At 35.2% G+C, this 24,918-nt stretch overlaps 1 protein-coding gene across 4 annotated transcripts in view; it reads left to right on the plus strand.

Annotated features, from left to right (window-relative positions):
• Window positions 1-24,918, plus strand: part of CCDC171 (coiled-coil domain containing 171) — a 189,762-nt gene that overhangs the window by 86,649 nt on the left and 78,195 nt on the right. For all 4 annotated transcript variants that reach the window (XM_067553117.1, XM_067553118.1, XM_067553119.1 and 1 more), the window contains 5 exons: window positions 4,311-4,815; window positions 5,592-5,708; window positions 11,502-11,728; window positions 12,412-12,594; window positions 14,463-14,648. In XM_067553117.1, coding sequence (XP_067409218.1) covers window positions 4,311-4,815; window positions 5,592-5,708; window positions 11,502-11,728; window positions 12,412-12,594; window positions 14,463-14,648 — 1,218 coding nt within the window. The remainder of the gene's footprint in view (window positions 1-4,310; window positions 4,816-5,591; window positions 5,709-11,501; window positions 11,729-12,411; window positions 12,595-14,462; window positions 14,649-24,918) is intronic.

A 24,918-nucleotide genomic window follows, 5' to 3' on the forward strand; every position in this document is an offset into this window, starting at 1 on the left:
ATGTAGGAAATGTCCTGTGATTTCCATATCCTGGCTTTACAAGTAACTAAAAAAAAAACAAAAGCAAAAACAGTTTTCACCATTTAATGGGGTCCACTAAAACTAATATGAATTATGGCTTTAGATGCATTGATCTCCTCAGTGACATCGGGGTAGAAACAAAAACCTAAAGCTATTAACAAAAAAAGAGGAATGTTAATTTCAGCTTTATTAGAAATATAACAAGGTTTGCTAAATTGGAAAGGAAAAATATCCTCTAGGGAGAAAAAATATCATTGTGTTGCATTGACATGTTTTATTAAGAAGCAGTGCTTTTTACAGAAGAAGCAGGTGAATTAGCTGAGGACTTTGGTATATTGCAATTGTGTCAAAAGTCAGTGTTGTAAGATATAAAAATAAAATAGTTGAAATACAGTGAAACCTTTTGAAGTCCAAGTGTCATTAAGCCTCTAGTTTGCAATCTGTCTTCTTGCCAACATAAAGGATAAGGACCCAGCAAGAAATAGGATAAAATAGAGTTCTACTCTCCGGGGGAGTGTCTAATTTTTGTTAATGATTCTTGAAGTCCACAGAGTTCTTTAACCCAGTAAGACATCACTCAAAGCTCATACGCTCCAGGAAATCAGCCTGCCGCTCTTAAAGGAGCAAACCTTGCTATCTCTTTCAAAAAAATATACTTTTAAGCTTCTAAGAAGATATTAGAAACAATGTAGAGTAAGACAAAAACAATTTAAAATTATTGTAAAAAAGAAAAGAGAGGTAGTTTCCTCTTTTAAACCTGTGTTTATGGTGAAAGAATAATTTATATACCTTTTAAATGATTTTAGGTTTTGTTCATATTTCTCATCTTGCAGTATTACACATTTTAAAAAATAAGCATTAAACAGAGTACAGAATGCCAGTGCTGGTATTTGATAGACCAACAGGGACTGTACCTTAAATGTGCTTATTTAAATGCTGCCCTGTCATCTCTGAGAGCTAAGAACTATAAATTGGTTTCCAAATCAAATCACCTATTTAGTGCTTTTCAGACACAGTATCAGATAGTATTTGATTCTTGCAGAATAAGGCCTGTAAATAATGCAGTAGCCCCAAAGACTTCGTAGATGAACAAACTTAATTTTAAAATAGAATAGTGACGCAATAAATCCTGTAAATCAAATTGACATTAATCCACTTAATGCATTTCTACATAGCTAGAAATACTAAAATGAAAGTATATTACATACATTTGGCTTCTATAGACTTAATTCCAACACCAACACAAATATCATAAGCACTTATAAAGTTCATTTAACTATTGATATTCCCTGTAAAATTAATAAAATAACATTTTCTGCATGGATTTTCTTCTCTTTTCTTTCTTTCCTTCTTCTTTCTCTTCCTTCATGCTAAGAATACTCTTATTTTCTTGCAACATTTATTATGGTTCACGAAGAAAACAACTGAAGAAAAACTCTTCTACATTTTATAGTTAAGCATTCCAACTATTATCACATATAATAAAGTAACAGTGTTATTCAAGAAGTATCTTGAAGGTTCAGCTTTTCTGAGCTTATTTCATGGAAGCTGCCACTTTTCTGCTAGCACTCAGGAAGTAAGAGAAGCAAGGCAGGAGTTCTGAACTGAAATCAATGGTGAAAAAAGTCCAGAGTTTGAACACCATTTATAGCTGTTTCCGTATATATTTAAACATTTTATATCATATAAATATAGCTTTTGTTTTAACTGAAGTTTTATATATGTATTTTATTGCCAGAAGAGTGTCCATCAATTTCAGATAAAGGGATCACCTGTGTCCTCTTCCATTAAAAATGGTGTGTTTCTGATCTGTCTCTCTTTTCTGTATCTTCAGTCCAGAATGCTCAAACCAGACCATTTCCCCAGAGGTGCTTGGTCTGCTGCTGAGAGTACAGGTGATCTAGCACTAATGTTATGTTGCAGGTTGGAATAGTACGCTAGATGGAGTCCAATGTATAGTTCAGACTGCAAAAAGGGGAGACTGACAGTTTAGAACTAAGGTGAGAGGAAGGACAATTTGGGGGAGTAGTTAACCTGAGAATGCTGGAATGAAGATGCAGGAAAGGGGGTCAGAGTTCAGAGGTGCAACATTTTTTAGATAGAAATTCCATGCAATGTCTGGTAGTAAAATAACTCAGATATTAGGTGAAAACAAAACTACATTTATGGGACTGTGTGCATTAGTAGCTAAATCTAGATCTCGAGATATAGCCATATGATTTGTAGAGTGTGGTAAAACAAGTCTTATAAATTTCTATATTTTCAAACTTGGATAAGGTGTCTAAAGTAAGGCACCTAAATCCCTTTTTAAGATCCTAAAGACGTGACTTAATTTTCACAAATGCTGAGCACCTGCAGTTCTCATAGTACACAAGGGATCAAGTCACTGGAGAGAAGTACAGGAACTCCAGGCACTATCTGGGATTCCATGAGGATCTTAGGGATTTACACAGTTCCAAGCTCATGCTTCCTGCCTTTTCCATACAGCCAGTAATCTTCCACCTGGAGAATATGTGTCTGCTGTCCTGTGCCATAATTCTGATGCAGTTTAAGTATTTTCACTATTTGTAAATTAGTGTATGTGTATAAATAAGGTATGACTGTGGCCCTGGTCATATAACTTGGTTCTTCTCCAAATAGCTTTCTTGTTTTTATTTCTGCACACTAACTACAGTAAATTATTTTAATATCTAACTAAACTGATTGTACAAACTCTATTTAATATTCTTCTGTAAACCACTGATACCTCTTTTGCCTCTGATCTTTCCTTATAGTGACTTCCCTCATCAAAAAAAAGGTTCAGCAATGAGTACAGGTATAAGTGGGGAATGATTTACTTGTATTGAAAATTTGATTTTACTTCAAATACTGCACCTTTATATAAATTTCTACCAAATAGTCTTCCTTTTATTTTTATCGTGGACTCAAAATGAAAATGATAATAGTAGACTCAGGCTTTTTCCCTGTACAACTCCCCCAGTCCTCATCCCTTCTCCCACACTTGTTCAATCAACATCAGAAGGAAAGGGAAGTTTGTTATAATATTCTATAAACTTGCTTCCATTCAAGCACTGCATTTTACTTTTCCAGGTAAATTTCAATTTGGCCCTAGTCACGTAACTTTGTTCTTCTACAAGTAGCTTCCTTGTTTTTATTTCTGCACATTAACTACAGTAAATTATTTTAATATCTAACTAAACTGATTATACAAACCCTATTTAATATTCTTCTATAAACCACTGATACCTTCAATCTAGGTAACCTAGATTAATATTTAGGAACACCTGGCCTATTTGAATGTTCAGGGTCTGGAGGAAGGTTGGTTTTGGTGACAGATTCATGGTTCTGAAATTTGGTTTGGTTACCAGCTTAGAGGTAAAGTCTGTTGATCTTAAAAGCATGATGATATAAGGCTCATCTGTTCAGTCTCTGAAAGGGACAGATTTGATTATGGATTGGATTTTAAGCTGAAATTTTATTTTATTTTATTTTTTAAATAACGTGCCTTCCATAAGGCTCAGGTCACATGTACATAGTCTAAGAAAATTATTTAACTAGTTCTTAATAAATATTTTACTGTTTTAAACCTTTGCATATTTAAAGTTTATAAATCAAGTTTTATAAATTGAAAAATAGAGCCACCAAAATAAAAACAAAAAATATTTACTACAGTGTTCTCTTGAAAACACAATTGGGTTTGAAATGTAATTAATCTATGAATATATAAGTGGGGTGGATTACTAAGTAAGGAATTGCCTTTGCTTCCCCTTCCCAGCAGTTGCCAATCTGTCTAGTTTTATCCCCCCAGCTTTTCCTCTATTTTTCAATCCTCTTTCTTCTAATTTAACTTCTCTTCTACTTTGAATAGCAACATAGTTGTTCTTTCTAAAAATTCAATCTGGTGTTGCTTGCAGATAAGCTGATTGAGGATACAATGCTATCTTCTATTGCAATAATGAGAGCTAACAATTTAGAGTCCATATTCTTGTTGGAGTAGCGTGATAAACCATTAGTGAACCACTGATGTACTTTATATTTACTTCATGACTGTCCTCCAAAGATAGAGAAAAGTTAAAATAATTCTGTTGACGTACCTGAATCTGATAATTTCTATTGTGATTCTTTTATTTAAATCACTGCTGTGTTTGAACTAAACAGAAAAGAAGAGGGAGAAAAAAATGAAATAAATAAGCTTTTTCTTTTAGCTTTAGTTAGTGTAGAGTTCAGTAGATATTTTTTATTTTAAAAACTATGCTCTAAATAGTTAAAATCCCCTTCTGTTTTTACAGAAATATCAAGAAATTGCAGAAAAAGCCAAGGAAAGATGTTCTGTCATTGAAAAAGCACGAGAGCAGTTGATTCATGAAAATTCACACTTGAAAAGTATATTAATACAGACACAAAAGGAACATACATCTCTTCTGGCAGCCTGTGCACTAATGAGTGGTGCCTTATATCCTCTATACAGCCGATTATGTGCCTTGTCTACACAAAGAGACTTTCTCCAGGATCAGGTCCATACCTATGAAGTACTCAAAGAGGAAATTAGGACTCTGGTCTATGCTTTGTCTGATGTAGACGAAAAGAGGCAAGATGAAGTGAAGATAAAGAAAAAGCATTTCAAAGGCATGATACGTGTATTCCGGAAAGGTGTTATTGCAGTTCTGGCAGCACACAGACTTCAAATTTTGGGGCAGTCAAGTAGCTCTCTTTTCTCCTGGGTAGATGGTTTCAAAGAAGGCATAGGAATCCTAGTTTGCATAGGAGAGGCCAAGGAGAAACGTAATCTATCAAGTAAGATAATCAATTCATTGTTTTATAGTGTTATGTCAGATTACACTGTGGGTGTTTAAATTATTATTATTTTATCTAATAATAATGTGTAAAGACAAATAGAGTAGTGAACGTAGATTTAACAACTTGAAAAAAATATTTGTATGCACATATTGGATCAGAAGCTCCCCGAAATGCAAATATTTTCCACCTGTTTATTGAATGGCTGAATGCTGTGTGTACAGAATGGCATAATCACGTATTTGTGATAGATTTATATTACCGTTGCAGAAAAAGAGGATGCAAATATTTCAGTATTGTTCTATCTGGCAGGTCACTGCCCTGTGAAGTCTCCAACAAATGGAGATCCAGAGAAAAGGGCAGAATTTAAAAACCAAAATGCCATGTTATGTGTCATGCTATGTCATGTGTATTTCATACTAAAAAGAAAACAGTGTTGGTATGGGATTAGTAAGCCATCATTTGCAGAATACAATAACTTTAAAAACATTATACATTTATTGTAGTATGAAGGTAAAGAAAAACACATTTACTTATTTCATGGTTCCTCCAAGTAAGAGGAAGTGATAAACAAAAGAACAAATAATTATTTTCCCATATAACAGCTGAAAGTGCATAGTGCATGTCAATACCATCTAAACTTTCTTGAAAGAAAAGTAGAATCCTGGCATGAATTTTGTGTAAACTTTATTTTGATCGATTTCTTGAACAGCTGCAGCTTGTAGTGTGCCATATATCTCATCCAATGTTACTTTTTATTACATTTTGTTTCATAGAACACAAAAAGGAACAAATCCATTGTCTTCAAGCACTCAGCTGGTTTACCAGTTCTGACCTTCTTGCTGCAATAATCAGTTCTGTGGCTGAATTACAGGAAGTTGTTAGCAAAACAGGTAAATTTTTAAATATATTGTTGTAGTAGAGAATATAAGAAGTGTAGTAGAGAATATATTGTGGTATTAGAAAACATATATTGGTGTAGTAGAGAATATAAAAAGTGTAGTAGAGAATATATTGTGGTATTAGAAAACATATATTGGTGTAGTAGAGAATATAAAAAGTGTAGTAGAGACTATATTGTGGTATTAGAAAACATATATTGGTGTAGTAGAGAATATAAAAAGTGGTATGTAATGCGATTTCCTGTTTCAGGATTTTAATCTTCAAATGTCTCCTGGCTCAAATTTCTGGAGGTGGAAAGCTGTTTGGGCAGTCTAATTTTCTTAATCTTCCTTTATGGTTGTATTCATGTATTTCCTTTTGGATGCTTTTGCATATACATATCCAAACCACACACCTATGCTCACATATGGTAGTATGTAAATAATTAGCCTATGCCACCTGTGGTCAGTTCTCCTGAATACTTAATGGCAAAAGCAGTAGTTACATAAGATTATATAACAAAATGAAGTTGTGACTGTGATAGGGTTACCTTTAATATATTATGCATGCTTAATATTTACTGTCATCTTAGCATTAGTTTAAATCTGGTTTCTATATTTTTATTTGTTTGCCCAACAATGCAGTGATTGGTTACTTACCTGAATTCCATGGTGGGTTGCAAAACACATCCTTTTGTTCTTTCCCTTCACATTCTTACAATTTTCCTACATCTCTGTCTATTTAGTGGTTTTCTTATTTAGTGATGAATAGGTTATTACGTTTGTTGTTGTTTATTTTAATTCCCCTCAGGTCCCAATCAGGTTTAGGGCCCCATTATACTTTATAAACACAGCATCTGTAAGTACTAGCACAGCAGATTACATTGACTTGTAGAGTGGTAAACAAATATTTGATTCCCTAAATATCTGACGACAAAGGGAAATCCTAGGTAAGTCACTGCTGACATGTAGGACAGAAAACATTTATTCATCAAAATCATAAGTGTTGTCTTTGTTTAGGGCACCACTGCTAGGCACAATGTCACATTGATCCTCTTCTGTGCCACAGTCACACGTCTCCATACAAGGCAAGCTGCTTGCTTAATATTTTTAGGGTAGTGAGCATCTGGTCTTTGCATAGAAACATTTGATTAGCTGAAGGATTGATTTGGGAGCTCAAGATATTTCACACATAACTGGTGTGATTGGTCTGTTTTTGTGTTCTAGTGCCTCATCGGAACCAAGTGTACAGAAAGGAACTGTTGACCTCTTAACAACCCGATTTCCATTTCAAAGTTCCTCCCACGTGTCAAAGTTAGACTTCTCTACACCTTATTTCAGCGAGTTACAAGGCAATGATTTGCAGAATAGCTGGTTAAATCTAAAGCAAAAGTGCTGAGGGGTGCAAATTCCAGTTAGCAGTCATGACAGATTGAATAAAGAGCAGCAAAGACTTGTCAACAGCTGGCACTTGCCCTGGCATGTTTAACTTTTTCCTGCTGCTCAATGTACTTATTTTCCAACTTTGCCAAATTCAGCTTAAGGGTGCCTTGATTATAGCAGTTACAGGTTGGTAAGTCTAACTTCAATACCAGGCAAATTGGTTGAAACTATAGTAAAGAACAGAATTATGAGACACATAAATGAACGCTTGGGAAAGAATCAACATGGCTTTTGTAACGGGAAATTATGCCTTATCAATCTATTAGCATTTTTTGAGGGTATCAACAAGTATGTGGAGAAGGGTGATTGATATAGGGTACTGGGACTTTCGGAAAGCCTTTGACTAGGTCTTAAATCAAAGGGTCTTAAACAAAGCAAGTATCCCAGTCCTGGGATAAGAGGAAAAGTTGTCTCATCGATCAGTAATTGGTTAAAAGTGATCTGGAAAAGGAGGTAAACAGTAAGGTGGCAAATTTTGAAGGTGACACAAAACTACTCAAGTTAGTTAAGTCCAAAGCTGACTGCAAAGAGTTACAAAGGGATCTCACGAAACAGGGTGACTGGGTAACAACATGGCAGATGAAATTTAATGTTGATAAGTACAAAGTAATGCAAATTGGAAAACATAACTAACTTCAATGACTCTAAGGTCTCTTTCATGAGTGGCAAGAGTTAATTTGGACTTCATCATTTTGTATGTATAGTTGGTTATCTCAAAGCAATTGCTCAGTGTGCAGCAGCAGTCAAAAAAGCTAACAATGTTAGGAACCACTAGGAAAGGGATAGATAATAAGACAGAAAATATCATAATGCCACTATATAAATCCAGGATAAACCCACACCTTGAATACTGAATGAAGTTCTGGTTGCCCCATCTCAACAAAAAATATATTAGATTTAGAAAAAGTACAAAACAAGGGCAGCATAAATGATTAGGGATATGGAATAGATTCCATACAAGGAGAGATTAAAAAACTGGGATTGTTCACCTTAGAAAGGAAACAACTAAAGGGGGACATGATAGAGGTCAATAAAATCATAAATGGTGTGGAGAAAGTGCATAGGGAAATGTTATTTACTTCTTCACATAACACAAGAACCAGGGATCACCCAGGTTGCAAGGGGATGTTTTGAAGGCCAAAATTATAACTGAGTTCAAAAGAGAATTAGGTAAATTCATGGAGAATAGGTCCATCAATGACTGTTAGCCAAGGTAGTCAGAGATTCCTGTCAGAGCTGTCTGTGTTCCTAAATCTCTGACTGCCAGAAGCTGGAACTGCCAGGTCTGGATAATTACCCTGTTCTGTTCACTCCCTCTGAAGCATTTGGCACTGGCCACTGTCAAAAGACAAGATTCTGAGCTAGATGGACCATTGATCTGACCCAGTAAGGCCATTCTTATGTTAGCATGTAAGATGCCACCGAGCATTGTGTTTAACCAAGTCCTCTGTGGTAGTATTCTCCAAAGATTCAGTGACTAGTTGGTACTTTTCATCTCCCAATTTCTGCCTAAAAATTATCAAGACTAAAGTAAAAACAAAGATTTTGTAATAAGTGACTTGAGGATTATGTATAATTATGTAATGTATGTTATGTAACTATGTGCATACCACCTGTCTGGATGTTGATATCTTAACCAGTGCCTCATTGCAACTCTTTTAACATAATGAAGCTGATAATCATAACCACTGAATCATTTTTTTTTCTGATGATAGCAAAATCAACTTGAAGCAGTCTTTCCATTTACTAATATACTAATCTGTAACATTAAAAAAATTAATCAGATATCACGTGCTGAGTATTAACTGATAACACAGAACTGTCAGTTGAGGGCCACAATTTAACATTGTGAGGGCTCCATGTTTGACATGCCTGTGTTAAAGTATAATTTAAAAAACAGCGTTTAAACCTTTTCTTGAATATATATTTACATAATTGTTCTAGGTTTGTCATGTTTGACACCATTGTGTTTGGGGGAGAAAGGGCTTTTGAATGATACCTAATGACATTGTGTTATCAAAATATCCACCAGCTAGAGTACTTGAAGCTGGAAGGGCAGCCAGTCCCCCCTGCCATGCCACGGAGGGTGATACCATTGAAATTATGATTCTGTAGAGTTTTACAAATCAATGACATCTCCCTTATCATTAACTTGCCCATGAAATTATACATGGTCCCAGACTATTTGATTCATTTGCTAGCCAGAAAATCAGTGAAAGTTTTTTCTTGCAAGTAACATAAACTGAGTTTCTGAAGCTTAGAATTAATATTTTAGTATTAGTGAGTTTATTCTTTCCTTTCTTTCTATTTCACTCAAAACAAAAGAGAATTCTCTCTCCATTTGTCATTAGATGAAGGTTTGTCACTTTTCATTGGCTTTTGCTTCATTTGTTTAATAAAGAATTGATTGCTCTTTGTACTGTAACTTTTTGTGTAAGGCATCACATAAATTATTTATTGCTTTTACTGTAATTTCTTGATAGTCTGTGTCCAGGTACTTAAAGTGCATATATTCTTTTCCCACTTGTTACAGATATAGAAGAATACAGTACCTTGTGGAATTACATTGTATTCTCATTTCACCTTGCAAAGCAGTCAGTGAATCACACCAACACATTTCTATGTTTTAGTCAAAACCATTATTCATTAAAAATTAACTAGAGGTGATGCTTTGCTTTTATGCTTTCTAAACTAAGAAAGTTTATCTTTGTGCTAATCTTCAAAATCAAAAGTCTACATATTCAGTCTGGTGGCATACAGAATTTTTGTAAGTTGAATGATCATGTCAAAATGCTACAACAAATGTGACAAAATGTGGTGTAATGTAGACACATTGTCATGCAAAGAGTATTTTGATTTGATCACATGCTATAATATTCTTTGTTCATATATGGTTAATTTTACCTATATAACTTTGATAATTGTGACAGGGTGCTGGCTGAGAACTGAAGGTTAAGCAGCTCTCTGCTCCTAGAACCCTAATCAAAGGGCAGTGGAGCCAACTGAGCAAGTCTGCGGGAAATGGGCTAACAGGGAGCAGAAACTCTTATGGTCATTAAACCGGCCCTATAAAGGCTCACGGGAAGGAGCTCAAGGAGGTTCACCAGAGGCTCACCATAGGGAGGTAGCAGGAGCAGTAGGAGGAAGGAAGGAGGGGGTGAGTGGTCAGCGTTCAGTTTGGGAGGGAGAAGCCTCAGTTGGAGGGGAGCTGCCCTGAGTGAGGGACTGAGACTGTGTGGCCCCTGATCCTGGACTATACTTGTAAATAGTTGGTGGTGGGAAAAGCCTATGAATAAAGAGCACCAGTGGGAGCACAAAGCTGTGATCTGCGTGTGGTTCGTGGGGTAGAGGACTTGAGCAGCAGAGGGGCCACTGCGAACCTGCTACAGTAATACTCTGCTACCCATTGTAAAGAATGCTCAGTAAGTCTTCATGTTCTGTTTTTTTGAACCTTTTGATTTTTATCCTTAAGAGTATGAAGAAAAATTCTTTGTTTTAAAGAAGCTTTCTTGTTTTTTCTGCTTGCACTTTAAAGAAAATATTTTAATTCACTACAACAACAGGAGATCTGATGTACTACTGAGTGTAAATAAGTTCCTCCATGCTTGTCATCTTACACGGATAGTATCCTAAGACAAGTAATGACAGATTAAGACCTGCCTAGCAGAGGGAAAACTAAATTACAAGACTTTTATTAAGGCATAAATAAACCTATTAACCGTTATCTGGAATACCAATTAGTAGAAGGAGCACTGACAATTTTATTTATCAACATTAAACACAATTATTAATTACAGACCTGATGAATCTAGCAGTAAGCAGGACATGTTGGGTGTGCTGGGGCCTTAAGTCCATTATATGAGAAGGATGATTACCAAAATCCTGTGGGGAAATAAGTAATTGTAGCTGTAAAATTTTAATTGCCTTGGAATAAGGTAAATTATATTCTCTTGTCTCAGAATATAAACAGTATGGCATTAAGGTACCAAGCCTCACCAGTTTTAAACAGCAAATTATTTAGACAACTATGCTGAAAAAAAGAAAAACACTTGTACATTTGCATTTTAAATATTGCAATAAACTGGTTTACCTTCTCCTGTCGAATATGCAACACGTGTGAAGATATTTGTCATACAGTTCACTACATACAAGTTCTCTACTTGGGGAAGATCATTTTGATTGCAATAGGAACATTATCTGAGTAAGGATTTCAGGATTAAGGCCAGTGAGTTCAGTCTTCCTTGCTTAGTTAGAATGGCAACATTCCCACCAATGTTATTCAGACATACTGTTTTTGTAAAATGAGACCAAAAAATAACCTATTCGCTTAATATGTTTTTCTTTTTTCTTTTTTTCTTAAAGATCCAAATTCCTGGCTTTGTGGACATTTACTTATAAGTGCAGCCAGGAATTCTTTTTCAAAACTCATGGACAAACTTAATGTACTAATGGAGACGGTAGCAGTGGATAGCAGCATGACCATTACATACGTAGAGAAGGACTCCTTGGTTCAAAGACTGGCTCGTGGACTTCATAAAATAAATGCACAGGCCCTAAAAGCTGGACTAGGTGACAGAGTACCCATTACAGTATGTATACTTCTTGCTGATTTTTATATATATATAAAATTTCACAGAAGAATTATAGTAGAGCTTTCAAAATAGCTATGATGCTAATTTCATTTTCAAGTGGTACTTCACAGCTGACTTTAATTTAATTAACTCATATAGAAACTTAAGTGGTGATCTGCACCTGAAAAGATTGGGCCCCGAATTTACATCTTTTAATATAAAATTAAAGAATTGTAAAGCAAGAGATTTAGTTATATTAAGCTTGAAATAATTTATGTTTTCTGAACTCTGTAAAATTGAATTTTCTTTTTAGGAACATCCTGTAATCCTTTTTAAAGTTAAGATTAATTATTTTGTTTGATTTTTTTCACAATCACTTCTTCCAGTATGCTTTTGGTAATGCAAAATACAAGTTCTGTTTTTACAAAAACTCAGGTAAACTTCCTCTCCCAAATATCTACTCTTTGTTTTTTGTTTATTTATTTATTTAGGGGCTTCATTGAAAATACATGCTATCTAAATTTTCCAGTAACCCACAACAGCAGGTGAAACAGTGCTCTTTGTCTGTGTCCATGTTTGTGTGTTGATGGGTGCGTGAAGAATGAAAGCTCCATTTAATTTGCTTGGGTATGAAATGCTATTGATTTATTGCTAAAATAGCACATTTTATAGCACATAAAATTGTTTCCGTTTACTAACAGAAAAGCATAGCATCTTTGCAGAAGCAAATATTTGAATTTACACAAAGGCTTCATACAGCAGAAGTGGAACGCCGTTCACTGCGCTTAGAACTCACAGAATTCAAACGGAATTTGAATGAGATGAAAAAAGAGGCTGACAAAGCCCAGAGCCTGCAAGAGCAATTAAATGCATTTAAGCAATCTGTAAGTATATTTTATTTAGAAAAGACTGACTTAACCTTCTTTTACACATTTGTGATATGTGTTCTTTAGAAAAACAAGCATAAAACAAACTATTAACAGAATTTTCTAGAAAATGTGCCCCATAAGTGACACCAAGCTGCAAGCCAGATGTATTAAAAAGAGACTCTTTTCCATAGGAGTTGCTCTTTATTTTGCACAATGAGATATTTGGAGTGAATTACACACATTTGGTCTTTGACAGACCCAATTTTTCTTCCACATACTGAAAATGTTCATTTCTGATTTACACACCATAAAGAATTTATATATGTTCCCTCAAATAGGGCAGTCAGGCATATTTAATAAGTACATTCATGACAACATCATACAGCATAAACAAAATATTTTAAGTTCTGTTTTACCCTTTCTCCATATTCTGATATACCTCTTTTTTGTATCTTTTGTTATTGGTCAAGTCCTGAAGCTAGTTTGTGTCAATAAGTGCAATCTTGAGAATGGTTTGTCTCTTGCAAGAGAGAATTTATGCAGATGATTTCACCACAAGCAGCCGGTATTCGCCAAACCCTTTTTCTGTGCTTCTTCCTGGATTCACTGGATTCACTACAGCCGTAAGACTGCATTGACCACTGCACAGCTACATCTGGTGCGGATGAAAGGGAGGACTAGAAACAGGCCCCTTTATCATTAAAACCCCACAAATTATCTAGCACAGGATCAGTGGAATTATTTGAAGGGCTGTATTCTCTATTGACTCTTCACTGCCCAGGGTGTGGAGTCTTCTTCATATTGATGGGTCCTCTTTGCAGATCAGAGGCTGTTCTTCATTGTAACCATGTGACAAATTCTCCACATCTGTCAGACGGAATACTTTATCGTACTCTAGGAGGTTGGGGATGCACCGGGCATCTTCACTGCCTCCCCTAACAAAACTCTGAGCTCATTTCTGTAGAGGGCATTCAAATCAGGTTAATCTTCCCTCAGGAGAAGGGAGTGAACACTCATATGAATGCTCTGCAGAAACGTGGGGAAACATCCACCTTTTGAGTAGTAGTTTCCACAAATTGTGACAAATTATTTTGTAAGGACTTGTCAACATGTAGCAGCAGTGTGCACTAGAGGGGTGTGATTTCGTAAGCACACCACTGTGTTGCGCACTAACTGGCCTGCGTGGACCCTGGTGGCACAAAACTGTAAGTTCTGTATCATGTATTAATGTGGTGCTGCTTCAGGCAGTGGAGACAGAAAATCAAAGTGTTCTGTAACTGCATTTCCCCATGTCAAAGGCCTATCCATTGTGCTTACGGTCTCCAGCAGGTAGAACAACTGAACAAGGGTGTCTAATTGTCTTCAGTTTTGCTTTTAACAGGCTTTTTCCTTACACTTCTTAAATTGTCAGATTAAATTGTCATTCTTTAGATTGTCAGTTAAATGCTATTCCTCAGGAGACACTTCCTTTTTCTGTTCTTTTCTGGAAGAGTCTGTGAGAAGCAGGTCCACACAGGAGTTTGTAAGGGTTAACAGGGTGTGTACTGAAATGCAAAAATACTCATGCGCAAATTTCCTCCTTTACTAGAACTTTTTTTTAACAGCTTGTGTCCTCGTCCATCTGTTTTGTAATCACACGAAAAAATTTTCAGTATACTATGTAAACACACTACAGATTTTCTTGAGGAAATACAACAAAGACATTTAACATTAGTGTTTTGCAATGATCTTCACTTTAGGAAAAAAGGTCTCTTGGGCAGATATTGAGCATTTAAAAACTTTTTGCATTAGAACGTTGTGTATTAGCAAGTGGAATTCTAAAAATCAAATGTATAAACAATGCAGTTATTCCATGATAGAACACAATTTATTTTCTTTATCAGAAATTGATCACCCATGAGAGGTTTGAAAGTGCATGTGAAGAACTGAATAATGCATTACACCGAGAGCAGCAGGCACAAATGCTTTTGAATGAACAGGCACAACAGCTACAGGAGTTAAATTATAAACTGGAATTGCACTCAAGCGAAGAAGCGGATAAAAACCAAACCCTAAGTGAAGCTGTAAAGGTAGGACAATATTCCTTCTAAATAGATAACAGAAGTCCTGTTCGCCTCTCAAGTGCATGGGCCCGCATTTGCTGCCCTCATGAGTACTCTCATGAATAATCCTGTGAAAGTAAGTGGGACTGTTTGCAGGAATAAGGATTACTCAATCCAGTGGGAGTTGAGGGTGGTCAGGAGATACTTGTTACCTTTACGATGAGGTCTTGTAGGGTGTAACTTCCATATTTAATATTGGGAGTAGCATATGTGCACTGGAAAATAAAAACAGTCCCTGATTTGATTTTGTAATCTAAAAGAGAGGATGGCACTGAGAGAGGTAATCAATAGACACTTTGAAAATTAGTTATTCTAATCTGACTGTGTCATTGAATGTAACCTTAAGGTGGAGAAAGCATTTGATAAAGGTTAGCATGCATTGGACTGAGTAAAAGGAGTAGGCACTCTGTTTCATTAGGCTTTAGAAGCTGTCCCATGCATAAGGGTTAACAAGAGAAAAGGAAATGAAGTGAATGTCAAAACTAAAATTTTCCCAAAATGAAGGAGTGGAGGAACAATATGATCAGAAATCAGAATCCTAGATTAAAACAAGAAGAGACCATTGTGATGATCTAGTCTGACCTTGTGCATATCATAAACAATAAACATTCGCTAAATAATCCCTACATCAAGCCCAATGGCTTGTGGTGAAACTAGAGCATATTTTTTAGAAATACATCCAATCTTGATTTAAATGTGATAGAGAATTTACCATTTCCATAATCTCATATGTAGGCTAGAATGGAGCCAAACATGTCTTTTAAGACAAGAGTGTGAAGCTTAAACTTGTTGTTATGGACTAGTAAGAGCTAGTTGAGATATTCAGAGAAGTGTCCTCATCTGATGATTTTTGCAATTACATTTTGGACAAGCCAAAAGGTAACAGAGCATGGACAACTATTATACTTTCAGGTCAGAAATATAGGGTTGTTTCTTCAATATATTGTGGAGAAAGAAGTGGCACAATGTTGCAAATCTGAGTGGCAGGGAAAATAGGGATGTCACTTCTGACAGAGTAATGAAGTCGGAAAGGTTTAGGAAGAAAAACAGAACTCAGTGTTAGAAGTGTTAATCTTGATCTGAGGGCAACCAAGCCAGGATATTTTGGAGAGATGGTTATATATTTGTAGCTGGACAAAAGAAGACAGTCGAGCTGTGCAGATATAGATTTGGGAGTCATTGGCACAATGAGTATGTGATTAAACATGAGATTGCTCAGTGATAAGGTGAAAAGGGAGGGGCCAACAACAAAACATTGTGAGAATCCCACAGAGAGGGGAGGAGGGTGAATTATGAAAGAAGAGGAGTTAAGAGGTTGGAAGAAAACCAAGAATATAGGCTACAAAAATTGATAGAATATAGGGCATCGAGGAGAGAGTGATCAACAATATCAGAGGTAGTAGAGGGCTCAAGGATGATGAAGATGGAACAGAGGCTTAAGCTGTGATCAGAAAGAAGTCATTGGAATGGACTGGAAAGTGTCGGGGTTTATTAGATTATAGCTTGGAGTGAGTTAGAAGAGAGAAAGTTAAAGGTACACTGTCATTTTAAATATCATATTGTAAACAAAAGTCTTTACTTCTACATTAATAAACACACTAGATAGTTAAAGGTGAAATTGAAAATTTCAGCTGAAAAGTGAACATTGAAAATTCTGATTTGCTTGATACTATTTATGGTCTTTTTATCTTTGGGACTTCACTGGGTCTGGACAGTGAAAATTAGTGAAGTGTATTCTCTTCTATATAACCATCTTCACTTTCAAATTTTTAGTGCCACAGTGTTTTTGTGTCAAACACAGCAGGGATATGTTTTAAACTGTTTTCACTGATTTTTTAAATATATTTATATACACTATAACAACCCTTCTGTTATTCTTAGGGATTTTTAAGGAATAATTATATATTTATATATATAAGGCATAATTATATATTTTTATACACTATGAAAACCCTTCCCTGTTACTCTGGGATTTTTAAAGAAAAATTGGACCAAATATAAGTCAATAATGTCCTTTAAGGCAGCAGTTACAAATGGCCTGTTCAAGAACTTAGAGCTGAAAGGGGGGAATGGAGATGGTAGTTAGGGAAAGAGGTCAGGGATGTGGGGAGGTTTTTTGAGAGAGAGTGATGGATGCTGGGGAAGGAGCCAGAAGAGAAGTAATGGTTCACAGGGGACAGTTACTATTATAAGTCTTCATTAGAATTAGTTGCAAGTTGCCTACATGGTATATACTCCTACATGGTATATTACCAAACTTAATAGATTACATCTTAGCTTTTTATAGTAAGAAAGCAATTAAAAATACCCTCTTTCTAAGAGGATTTTGTTTTCTCTTCAGAAAGTAGAGGAAAGTATTAGATTAGTCGCAGGATACTATTTCCCATCTTGGGTTTTTTGTTTTTTTTTAAATAGATCAAGACTTCACATAGCCCTTTCCACTGTAGTATACCTCATTGTCATAATTTTGCTGTTACACCTCCAACGAGTGTTTGGTTATTGTTAGACTATCATTTATTCTGGCTAGATTGCATAAATGTAATCCACGGAACAGGCTGAGACCGTTTGGCATGATGATCCAGCTCTCATGATAGGCTAAAATCCAAGAACGTGGAGGAATCTCTGAAAGACTGCATGCCACGTTTCATGTTTACATTAATAGTTCACTGGGCTTTTGAGAAACAAAGCAGGAAATAGAATGGACAACATCCTCAATTCTCTTCTTTGGCTTGTTTGGCCCAAGATCAGCTACAGCACCCAAAACTCCTCCATTGGTAATATTTTTGAAGGTCATAGAGCCAAATAGGTGCCCAGCCTTGATTATTTACTCCTTTCTAGTATTGGCTACTGAGATTAGCCTAGAACCACTGATGACAGAGGGAAGAGAACTTAAAAAAAATCAACAGAGTAGTGGGTTAGCATAGATGTTAATGTTCACCAGTCTTTTCTTGATCTCTGGCTTTGTTTGAATCAACAAAAAAAATTATATTCTATTTACAAATCATCCTCTACTCTACCCCTTACTCTTTTCTTTCCTATAGCTTTCACTCCTCTTTTTCAGTTTATTGTTTTTTTGAAAGACAGTATAACAATCCAAAAATTAGTTGCAAATTTTAAATATTTCTTGGATTTGGGGAGTTAGAATTTTCATCTATTGCGGTAAAAAGGGATAGAAAGAAACTTTTGTACTAAGAACTTATGTTACATTTCAAATTTTTAAAAATTAAATATCTATTTTGTTTATCACAAGCTTTTTTCCTAGTTGCCTGCATGCCACATCTATTCATCTATGTCACAGGAAGAAAAATAATCTGTACTTGTTTTCCACATATCTTAACTGGCAGGTAGTCTCTGTTCTTCAGCTGCTTAGATTCAAACAATCCCTTTTTCGTCACCGACAAGATGATTCTTTTCATACCCCATAAGCGCTCTAAATATTATAAAAACGTACTTAACATTATATAAAATATGTATAACAGAAAAATCAGGTCTGGCTCATTCTCTAAATACAAAAGTCATTTATAAATTAACCGAATACGAAAGTATGTACAAAATTAGAGAGCAATACATTGTATAAAAAGTGACACATTTTATGATGAATTCTTAAATGAATTTGACAAAGGAGTAATCTTGATGAAATTTTAACAGCTGAAGCTATAAAATGGTATATTTTTCATTAAAAAAATGAAATATTTTTTAAAGCATGATTACCTTAAAATATAATTTTCAGTCATAATTTTCTAACAATAAGAAAAAAATAGAAAAAAAATATTTAGCATTTTGAAATTTGATTACCTGATTAGAAATCTATACGCACTTCAATAGTAATCAGTAAGGAGGTATCTCAGCATTCACTTATTTTCATAAAATAGGTTTATTAAAGCAGTGTTGCTTAATTTCATAGCCTTGTCAGTTTAGATTTTAATCCTGTATATTTTTATCTTCCTAATGGCATTTATCTAGGGTGATATCAGATGTCCTGATTTTATAGGGACAGTCCCGATATTCAGGACTTTGTCATATATAGGAGCCTATTGCCCCCTACCTTCTGTCCTGATTTTTCATACTTGCTATCTGATCACCCTACATTACCACTGAAACGCACAAGGTAGCCAATTACATTTCAAGGTCGGATAGGACAATTCTAATAAAACAAGTGATGTAAGATTAGGTCAGTTACTTGCTCTGATCCCAACTGTTTGTGTAGGAAAAGAAAGAGTTATTGTGCTTGCTAACCAGGTATGCAAAGTACTATGTATAGAATTTTACTTTATGCTAAAACCATGTGTTAATTCAAAACAGTAAAACCTTCGTTTTACCTACGTACAGACACTTTCTATATCCAATTCATTTTAGGGATGCATGTTAGTACTATAAAATTTAATAAGAATAAAGCATTTTATTACACTGTAATTTATTAAAGGATTCCTTGTAAATTGATAATGAACAGGGCAATATCTTGCATACATCTTTGGTTTTGAGTGTGCCATGTTGTGTCTTGTAACTTATTACTGACCTAGTCCAAAAGAATTAAACATTATTTAAAGGGGAATAGATTCTGAATAGATTCAGGGGTAAGATTCTGATCTAATTTACATTAGTGTAAACCCTGAGTAGCTCTGTTGACTTCAGTGAAGTTATTCTTGATTTACAGCGGTATGAGAGCAGATTTCAGTCCTAGTGTTTTAAAAATGTCTTTACTGTAGCATTTCCCTCTAGATCAGAGTTGAGATGAGAAGTTTGTTTTTTAAATATTTCTAAATAATTATCTATAGAGAGCCATAACTATGCTCTCCTTTGAAAAAGCCTAGTATCCTTTAGCTCGATTGACTCATGTAGAGCCAAATTTGCATCTGCTGGAGGAGAAGTTGCAGGTACCTTGTGCTACTGGAATTGTACACTTTGCCTGGCAGGCTCTCTGCTCCTGGAGCCCTTCACCAGTGCAGACTGTAGGTGTATATGGTCCAGAATGTGTTGCTTAGATTGAGTGGTTTTGTTGGTTTTGTACTAATAGTGTAAATGTTTTCACTAGAGAATTATTGTAATTATTTATATGTTTTCTTTTATCTCCGTTGTTGCACAGACTTGGAGAATGCCATCAAGTCATTTTGACACATGGCAAAGGCAGTCTCTGCAGATGATTAGAGTGTTTTAACTTTTATAGAAAAATAAAAAAGTCATCCATCATATTCAGTTGGAGATTTGGTGTATGACATCCTCCTCAAAAAGAATCAGTAAGACTATACTCATTATAAAAACAGAAAATTATTTTTTGAGTTTTTGTTTTTTAATCACTTCCCGTGAGCTTTGTTACTGGAGTGACAGTCAAGATTTAGAATGTTGTCTGGATTACTGTTGATTCCCAGCAACTTGTTTGTCACATTGGCAAGAAGGGGCAGTTCTACACATTGTCTCTATTAAATTAAAAGCTGTTCATTAAAGAATGTAATGTAACTGATTATTCATTAGTGTACAACTTAATAGGAAACTATATTAATCAAATTTAGCATGTTAAAGAGAGAGCGTGTTCCCTTCTGAATTGGTTGGAGACTAAAATTCATAATTCATTAATTAGTTAAATGTTTTAGTTGTTTAAAAGTTTCTATATACTCTATGTTCTCAGCACCTAAATAATTTATAAAGCAGCTAAGAATAGATTGCAAATACAGATTGCTACCTGCCCTATTTTCAGCAGGCAAAGTCATTTTTTCATCCATGCCATATTGAGCCACAGGTTAGGCACTCTGTCCGTATTTAAATTCTTGATTATTATCACTACATGTAAAATAAAATAAAGGAGGTAAATTATGGAAAAAGCACATGTTGTCTCCATTGACCCACCTCCTTCCCCCTCATCCAGTCTCCACAAGAGACTGTTTTCTACATGGTCTTGCTTCAGAAACTTAGCTCAGTAAATGTCCCATCCCCTAGTCTGGCCCTTCTGCCCTCAGCCCAGCCATGTCCCTGCACCATAGTTCATTCTCTGTGGGGTCCACAGGAAGAGAGGGTTACCACAGAGGCAGATGACCCTCCCTTCTATGTGGCATGAGAGATGCATACTTTGAAAAAGGACCTCTTTGCTTGTGGGACCATGCACCTTCGTCCTTGATTATTTGTGGTCAGAAGGGGATTGCACTCCACCTCTTCATTTTTGTTTGCCTTTGTAGCATTATCAACACGGTGTCTCACGAAACATGAATGTGATTCAATTAAAAAGTAATCTAAATATAAGTTTCAACTTTCATCTTTGAACTATTATGGGCTGTCCATAAAGTATGCATTGTTACTAATGTTTTTTAAAATTATGAACACATACAAACAATGTTTCTATTTTAAAGAATTGTAGTTATTTGTGGTATTTCTATTAAACATCTGTAAAAACAACAATTATGTTGTGCTGGTCTGTAATCATTGCAGAAGTTTGCTGGTTATTGAGGATCTAAGAGTGGCGCTGCTTTTCTCCATTTCAGTGATCACATCATTCAAAAAAGAAAAGTGATGTTGAGGTTTTCACCTCATCAGCTGTACTTTAAGTGTAATAAAAACTGCATATGTTAATGATTTTTTAAAAATAGATGAGCCAAGTTCTGGTTTTAGCGTGTCAAAGGATTTAGGATCAGTGAGACAAATTTTGCTTTCATTTGCATCAGTGTAGCTCTGAAGTAACTACATTGAGCTCATGGACTCATGATTACACCCGAGTAATTGAGAGTAAATTTGTCTTTGAATAGTTGCAATTAATGGGATAAGATTCTGGTGCCCCAACTAAGAATAGGAGTTTCTGTCAAAGAAAAGCAGAAATAATGGATTAAGACCTTGATAATATAAAGTGCTGAACATTCTGGCCTCATCCAGGAAAGTACTTTAACAGCACACTTAACTTTAAGCATATGCGTAATTTTACTACTCACATCCATAGTTAAACATGTGTTTAAGTCCTTTGGTGGATTGGGGTCAAATTCTCAGCACTTTGCAGGATTGAACCCTAAAGAAGACTGGCCGCTAAGAGAGGTACTCCATGAGAGTGCCTAGGAAGGTTGACACATGCTTGCAAGAACAGCTGCATGAGAAAGTCAATAGGTTAGGCTTCAATTTTAGCTCTGAGTAGCTGATTAAAGCTATGTAACAGGTGCGCTTCTTGTTACATCAGTTTGCATAGGCATATAAAGCATTCTGGTTTTGCCATCTTTAAAATAAGGTGATATTACTTACCTACTTCACAGAATGCTTGGACTTTTTTTTTCACTGTACTCTACTGTTAAATAAATAAATATATTGACTTTATATTAAAAGATTAAGTTAAAAAAAAGTTGTAAAAGAGCAACATCACTTTAACAAATAGATAACAACATGAAAACAAGGAGAGTTTTATGGTCTTTTTTGTTAAAAAGTTCAAAAATCACATTAGATGCTTGGTTAATCTTCTGCTTCTAGGATTTAAAAAAAATAAAAATCTGGAACTGAGGGCTTAACAGTATTATTGCTACATTGTAATTATACTAATAAACACCTCTATCCATGACCTTGGAATTTATAGTGCAGTGGGAAAGATTTATTGACATGTACTTTGGAAGAGAAATGGGATTATTGCATAAGTATAATGCCTAGTTGTTTAGCACATATACTTGCATACCATTTATCCCAGTTAGTTTAAAGCTTTAGACGATCTTTAAGTTTTCATTCAAAAATACAGGAAGGCTTTTTGTTAAATCCAGAGTCCTGAGAGAGCTTTGTTATATTATTGAATCGACTACAAAGTAACCATGTTACCTTGAGATGTGCAGAGGGAATCAATAGACCTATAAAACTGCATGTGATTTTTTTTTTAATGTTCTAAACCCCATTTTTTCTAGTAGCTTGAATATCAATGCATAGGACTTTTCTGGTGTGCCTGATATGCAAGTCCCTTATACTTAGGGTTTTTTGTTGTTGTTGTTGTTTTAAATAAGGAGTGCTGCTTATAGGACATATCCTGAGGGTGTCTTTATTTTTCACCTTAATCAACTTTTCCCAGGATCTCCCTTTCCTTTTGTGTGAAGTTTAAGTATATCAAGATTTTTTTTTATCTTGTGGTTGTGAAACGCATAGATAAACCTACACTGAAATGGCTGTTCCAATGGAATTTGTAATTCATATCTCATTGGTATGAAGTAAGAGAGAAATTCCATCCTACCTCCATTTGACTTTGCTCAACTAAGCAAAATGTTTGCATCTGTGACCAGCTTTGTTTGTGGTCTTCCGATAACTTTCCTTATTTGCAGATCATTCTGGATTGTTTTTCTACTTGATGTTATTTGGTTTCAAGGATGTAGTGTTTCAAACATTTACCACTTTCAGCCTACAGAAACTATATCAGGATTCTCACTTTTTTATCATTAAACAGTCTGCATCTCCTCAAGAATATAGCCATATGCAGAATAACCTATGGAAAAGAGAAATTTTAATTTCCCAAGGACAGGTTGTATGAGGAACACTTGTATGAGGAACACTTATGATAAAATGGCGCAAGTCTGTCTGTCTAATTTTGACAGCAAGATTATCCTGTGTTTTAGGGTAACAGAAATACACAGACAAGAAATGGTTTATACAAAATTATTTATAAAATTTATAAAAAATTGCCTACCAAAACATATCCGTTTTAACTTGCATTTATACATAGAAAGTAGTATCATAATCAGTGAAGCAGAAAATGTTGTGTTTGGGATGCTGAAGCCCTAAGATCTCTAAAGATTTTATATTTGTAATAATATATTTTCACTGAGAATATTGAGAACTCATGCACTTGCCAAAATAAATTAAATAGCTATGTACCTTCTTTTGCTGGAAATTTTTAATAAATGGTGGATTATTGGTCATTAAAATTCCTGTTTGAATGAACAAGTATTTCTATGCTAAAGAAAGTTAAAGGTCATATGTGAGCATCTGTTATTAAAGAGATGTCATTGATGGTGGTCAGTCTCAGGTTAGTTCTGCATAGGTTGACCAGATCACAAGTGTGAAAAATCGGGATAGTAAAAAGTGCCTATATAAGAAAAAGCTCCAAATATCGGGACTGTCCCTATAAAATTGGGACATCTGGTCACCCTAATTCTGCTTCATAAACTAGGCTGAGAAGCCAAATGGATAGTATTCAGTTAATACAATGTTAAGACATTTACTGCACTTACAGCTGGATGGGAGGTGGCTTTCCTGTGCTGTGAAAGTTTTAGAGATTTCAAAAAAAAATTCCTATTCCGCCTTGGGCTAAAACCAAGATCTTTGGAATTTTTTCATGAAAAAACAAAAGAGAGACTCACACCAGGATAGTTACTAACCACTAATGTGTGATTAGGATGCTCACCTGGATTCAGAATAGGAACTAGAACCTGGGGTCTTCCACATCCCAGGTGAGTGGCCTGACCATCGAGCTATTGACGGTTCTGGGTCTCTCTCACTTTTTTCTGTTGGATCTATACCACCTTGTATGAATAATTAAATATTCATTGGGCTAAAGAGAGAAAGAGAGAGTGACTCTACAGCCCAGTGGTTTGGGTTGTCACTTTGAGGGCTGTGCAATTATCATCTGTTGAATAAAATGCTTTCCAACATGTAGGATAGCAGAGCTAAACTTTGATTTCTGTTCACAACTTTTTATAAAAAAGTTTCCTAACTACAAAGAACCTAAGCTGTGTAGAGGCAGAATTATGCCTGGATCTTTTAACTCAGCCTACATGCTGTCTAAGAGATTTTTCTCCTATGCTATTAGTTACTTTGCTGTTTCCACCAGCAAATTACTCTTCATGCTCAGTGTAGGGCAAGAAACAGCTAGGTTCAAGTACCTTCCTCTTAGAAATCTGATGGAAACTTAACTTATGTATGAGATTTTTGGTGGGCTACAGATGAATGAACATAATTGTATGATGAATGAGCAGCTAAACTAATTAGGTCTAATTAAACTAACTAAGCAGCTAAATTAATTAGGTCAAATGACTGTTCACTAAATGTAAACAAAATGGAGTTCGGTTTTTAAAAGTTGATATAAAATCCTTTGTTCTTCAAACTGAAAACTCAGCATCTTTGTAAAACTATGGGCAGGCATAGTAGGTTTTTATTTTTGTTTTTATTTTTATTCATACTTTCTTTTTTATCATATTTAGCCTTAACTTTCTAAAAATTGAAATTGTCCACAGCAACATTTCAAGATAAATGCACTATCAGGCTAGGAAATTTTCTTATTTTAGTAAATATTAAGACCCAG

Source organism: Emydura macquarii, unplaced genomic scaffold (assembly GCF_026122565.2).
Source record: "Emydura macquarii macquarii isolate MOO-44397 ecotype Brisbane River unplaced genomic scaffold, CSIRO-AGI_Emac_v2 contig_1451, whole genome shotgun sequence".
In the NCBI taxonomy this organism is placed as follows: Eukaryota; Metazoa; Chordata; order Testudines; family Chelidae; genus Emydura; species Emydura macquarii.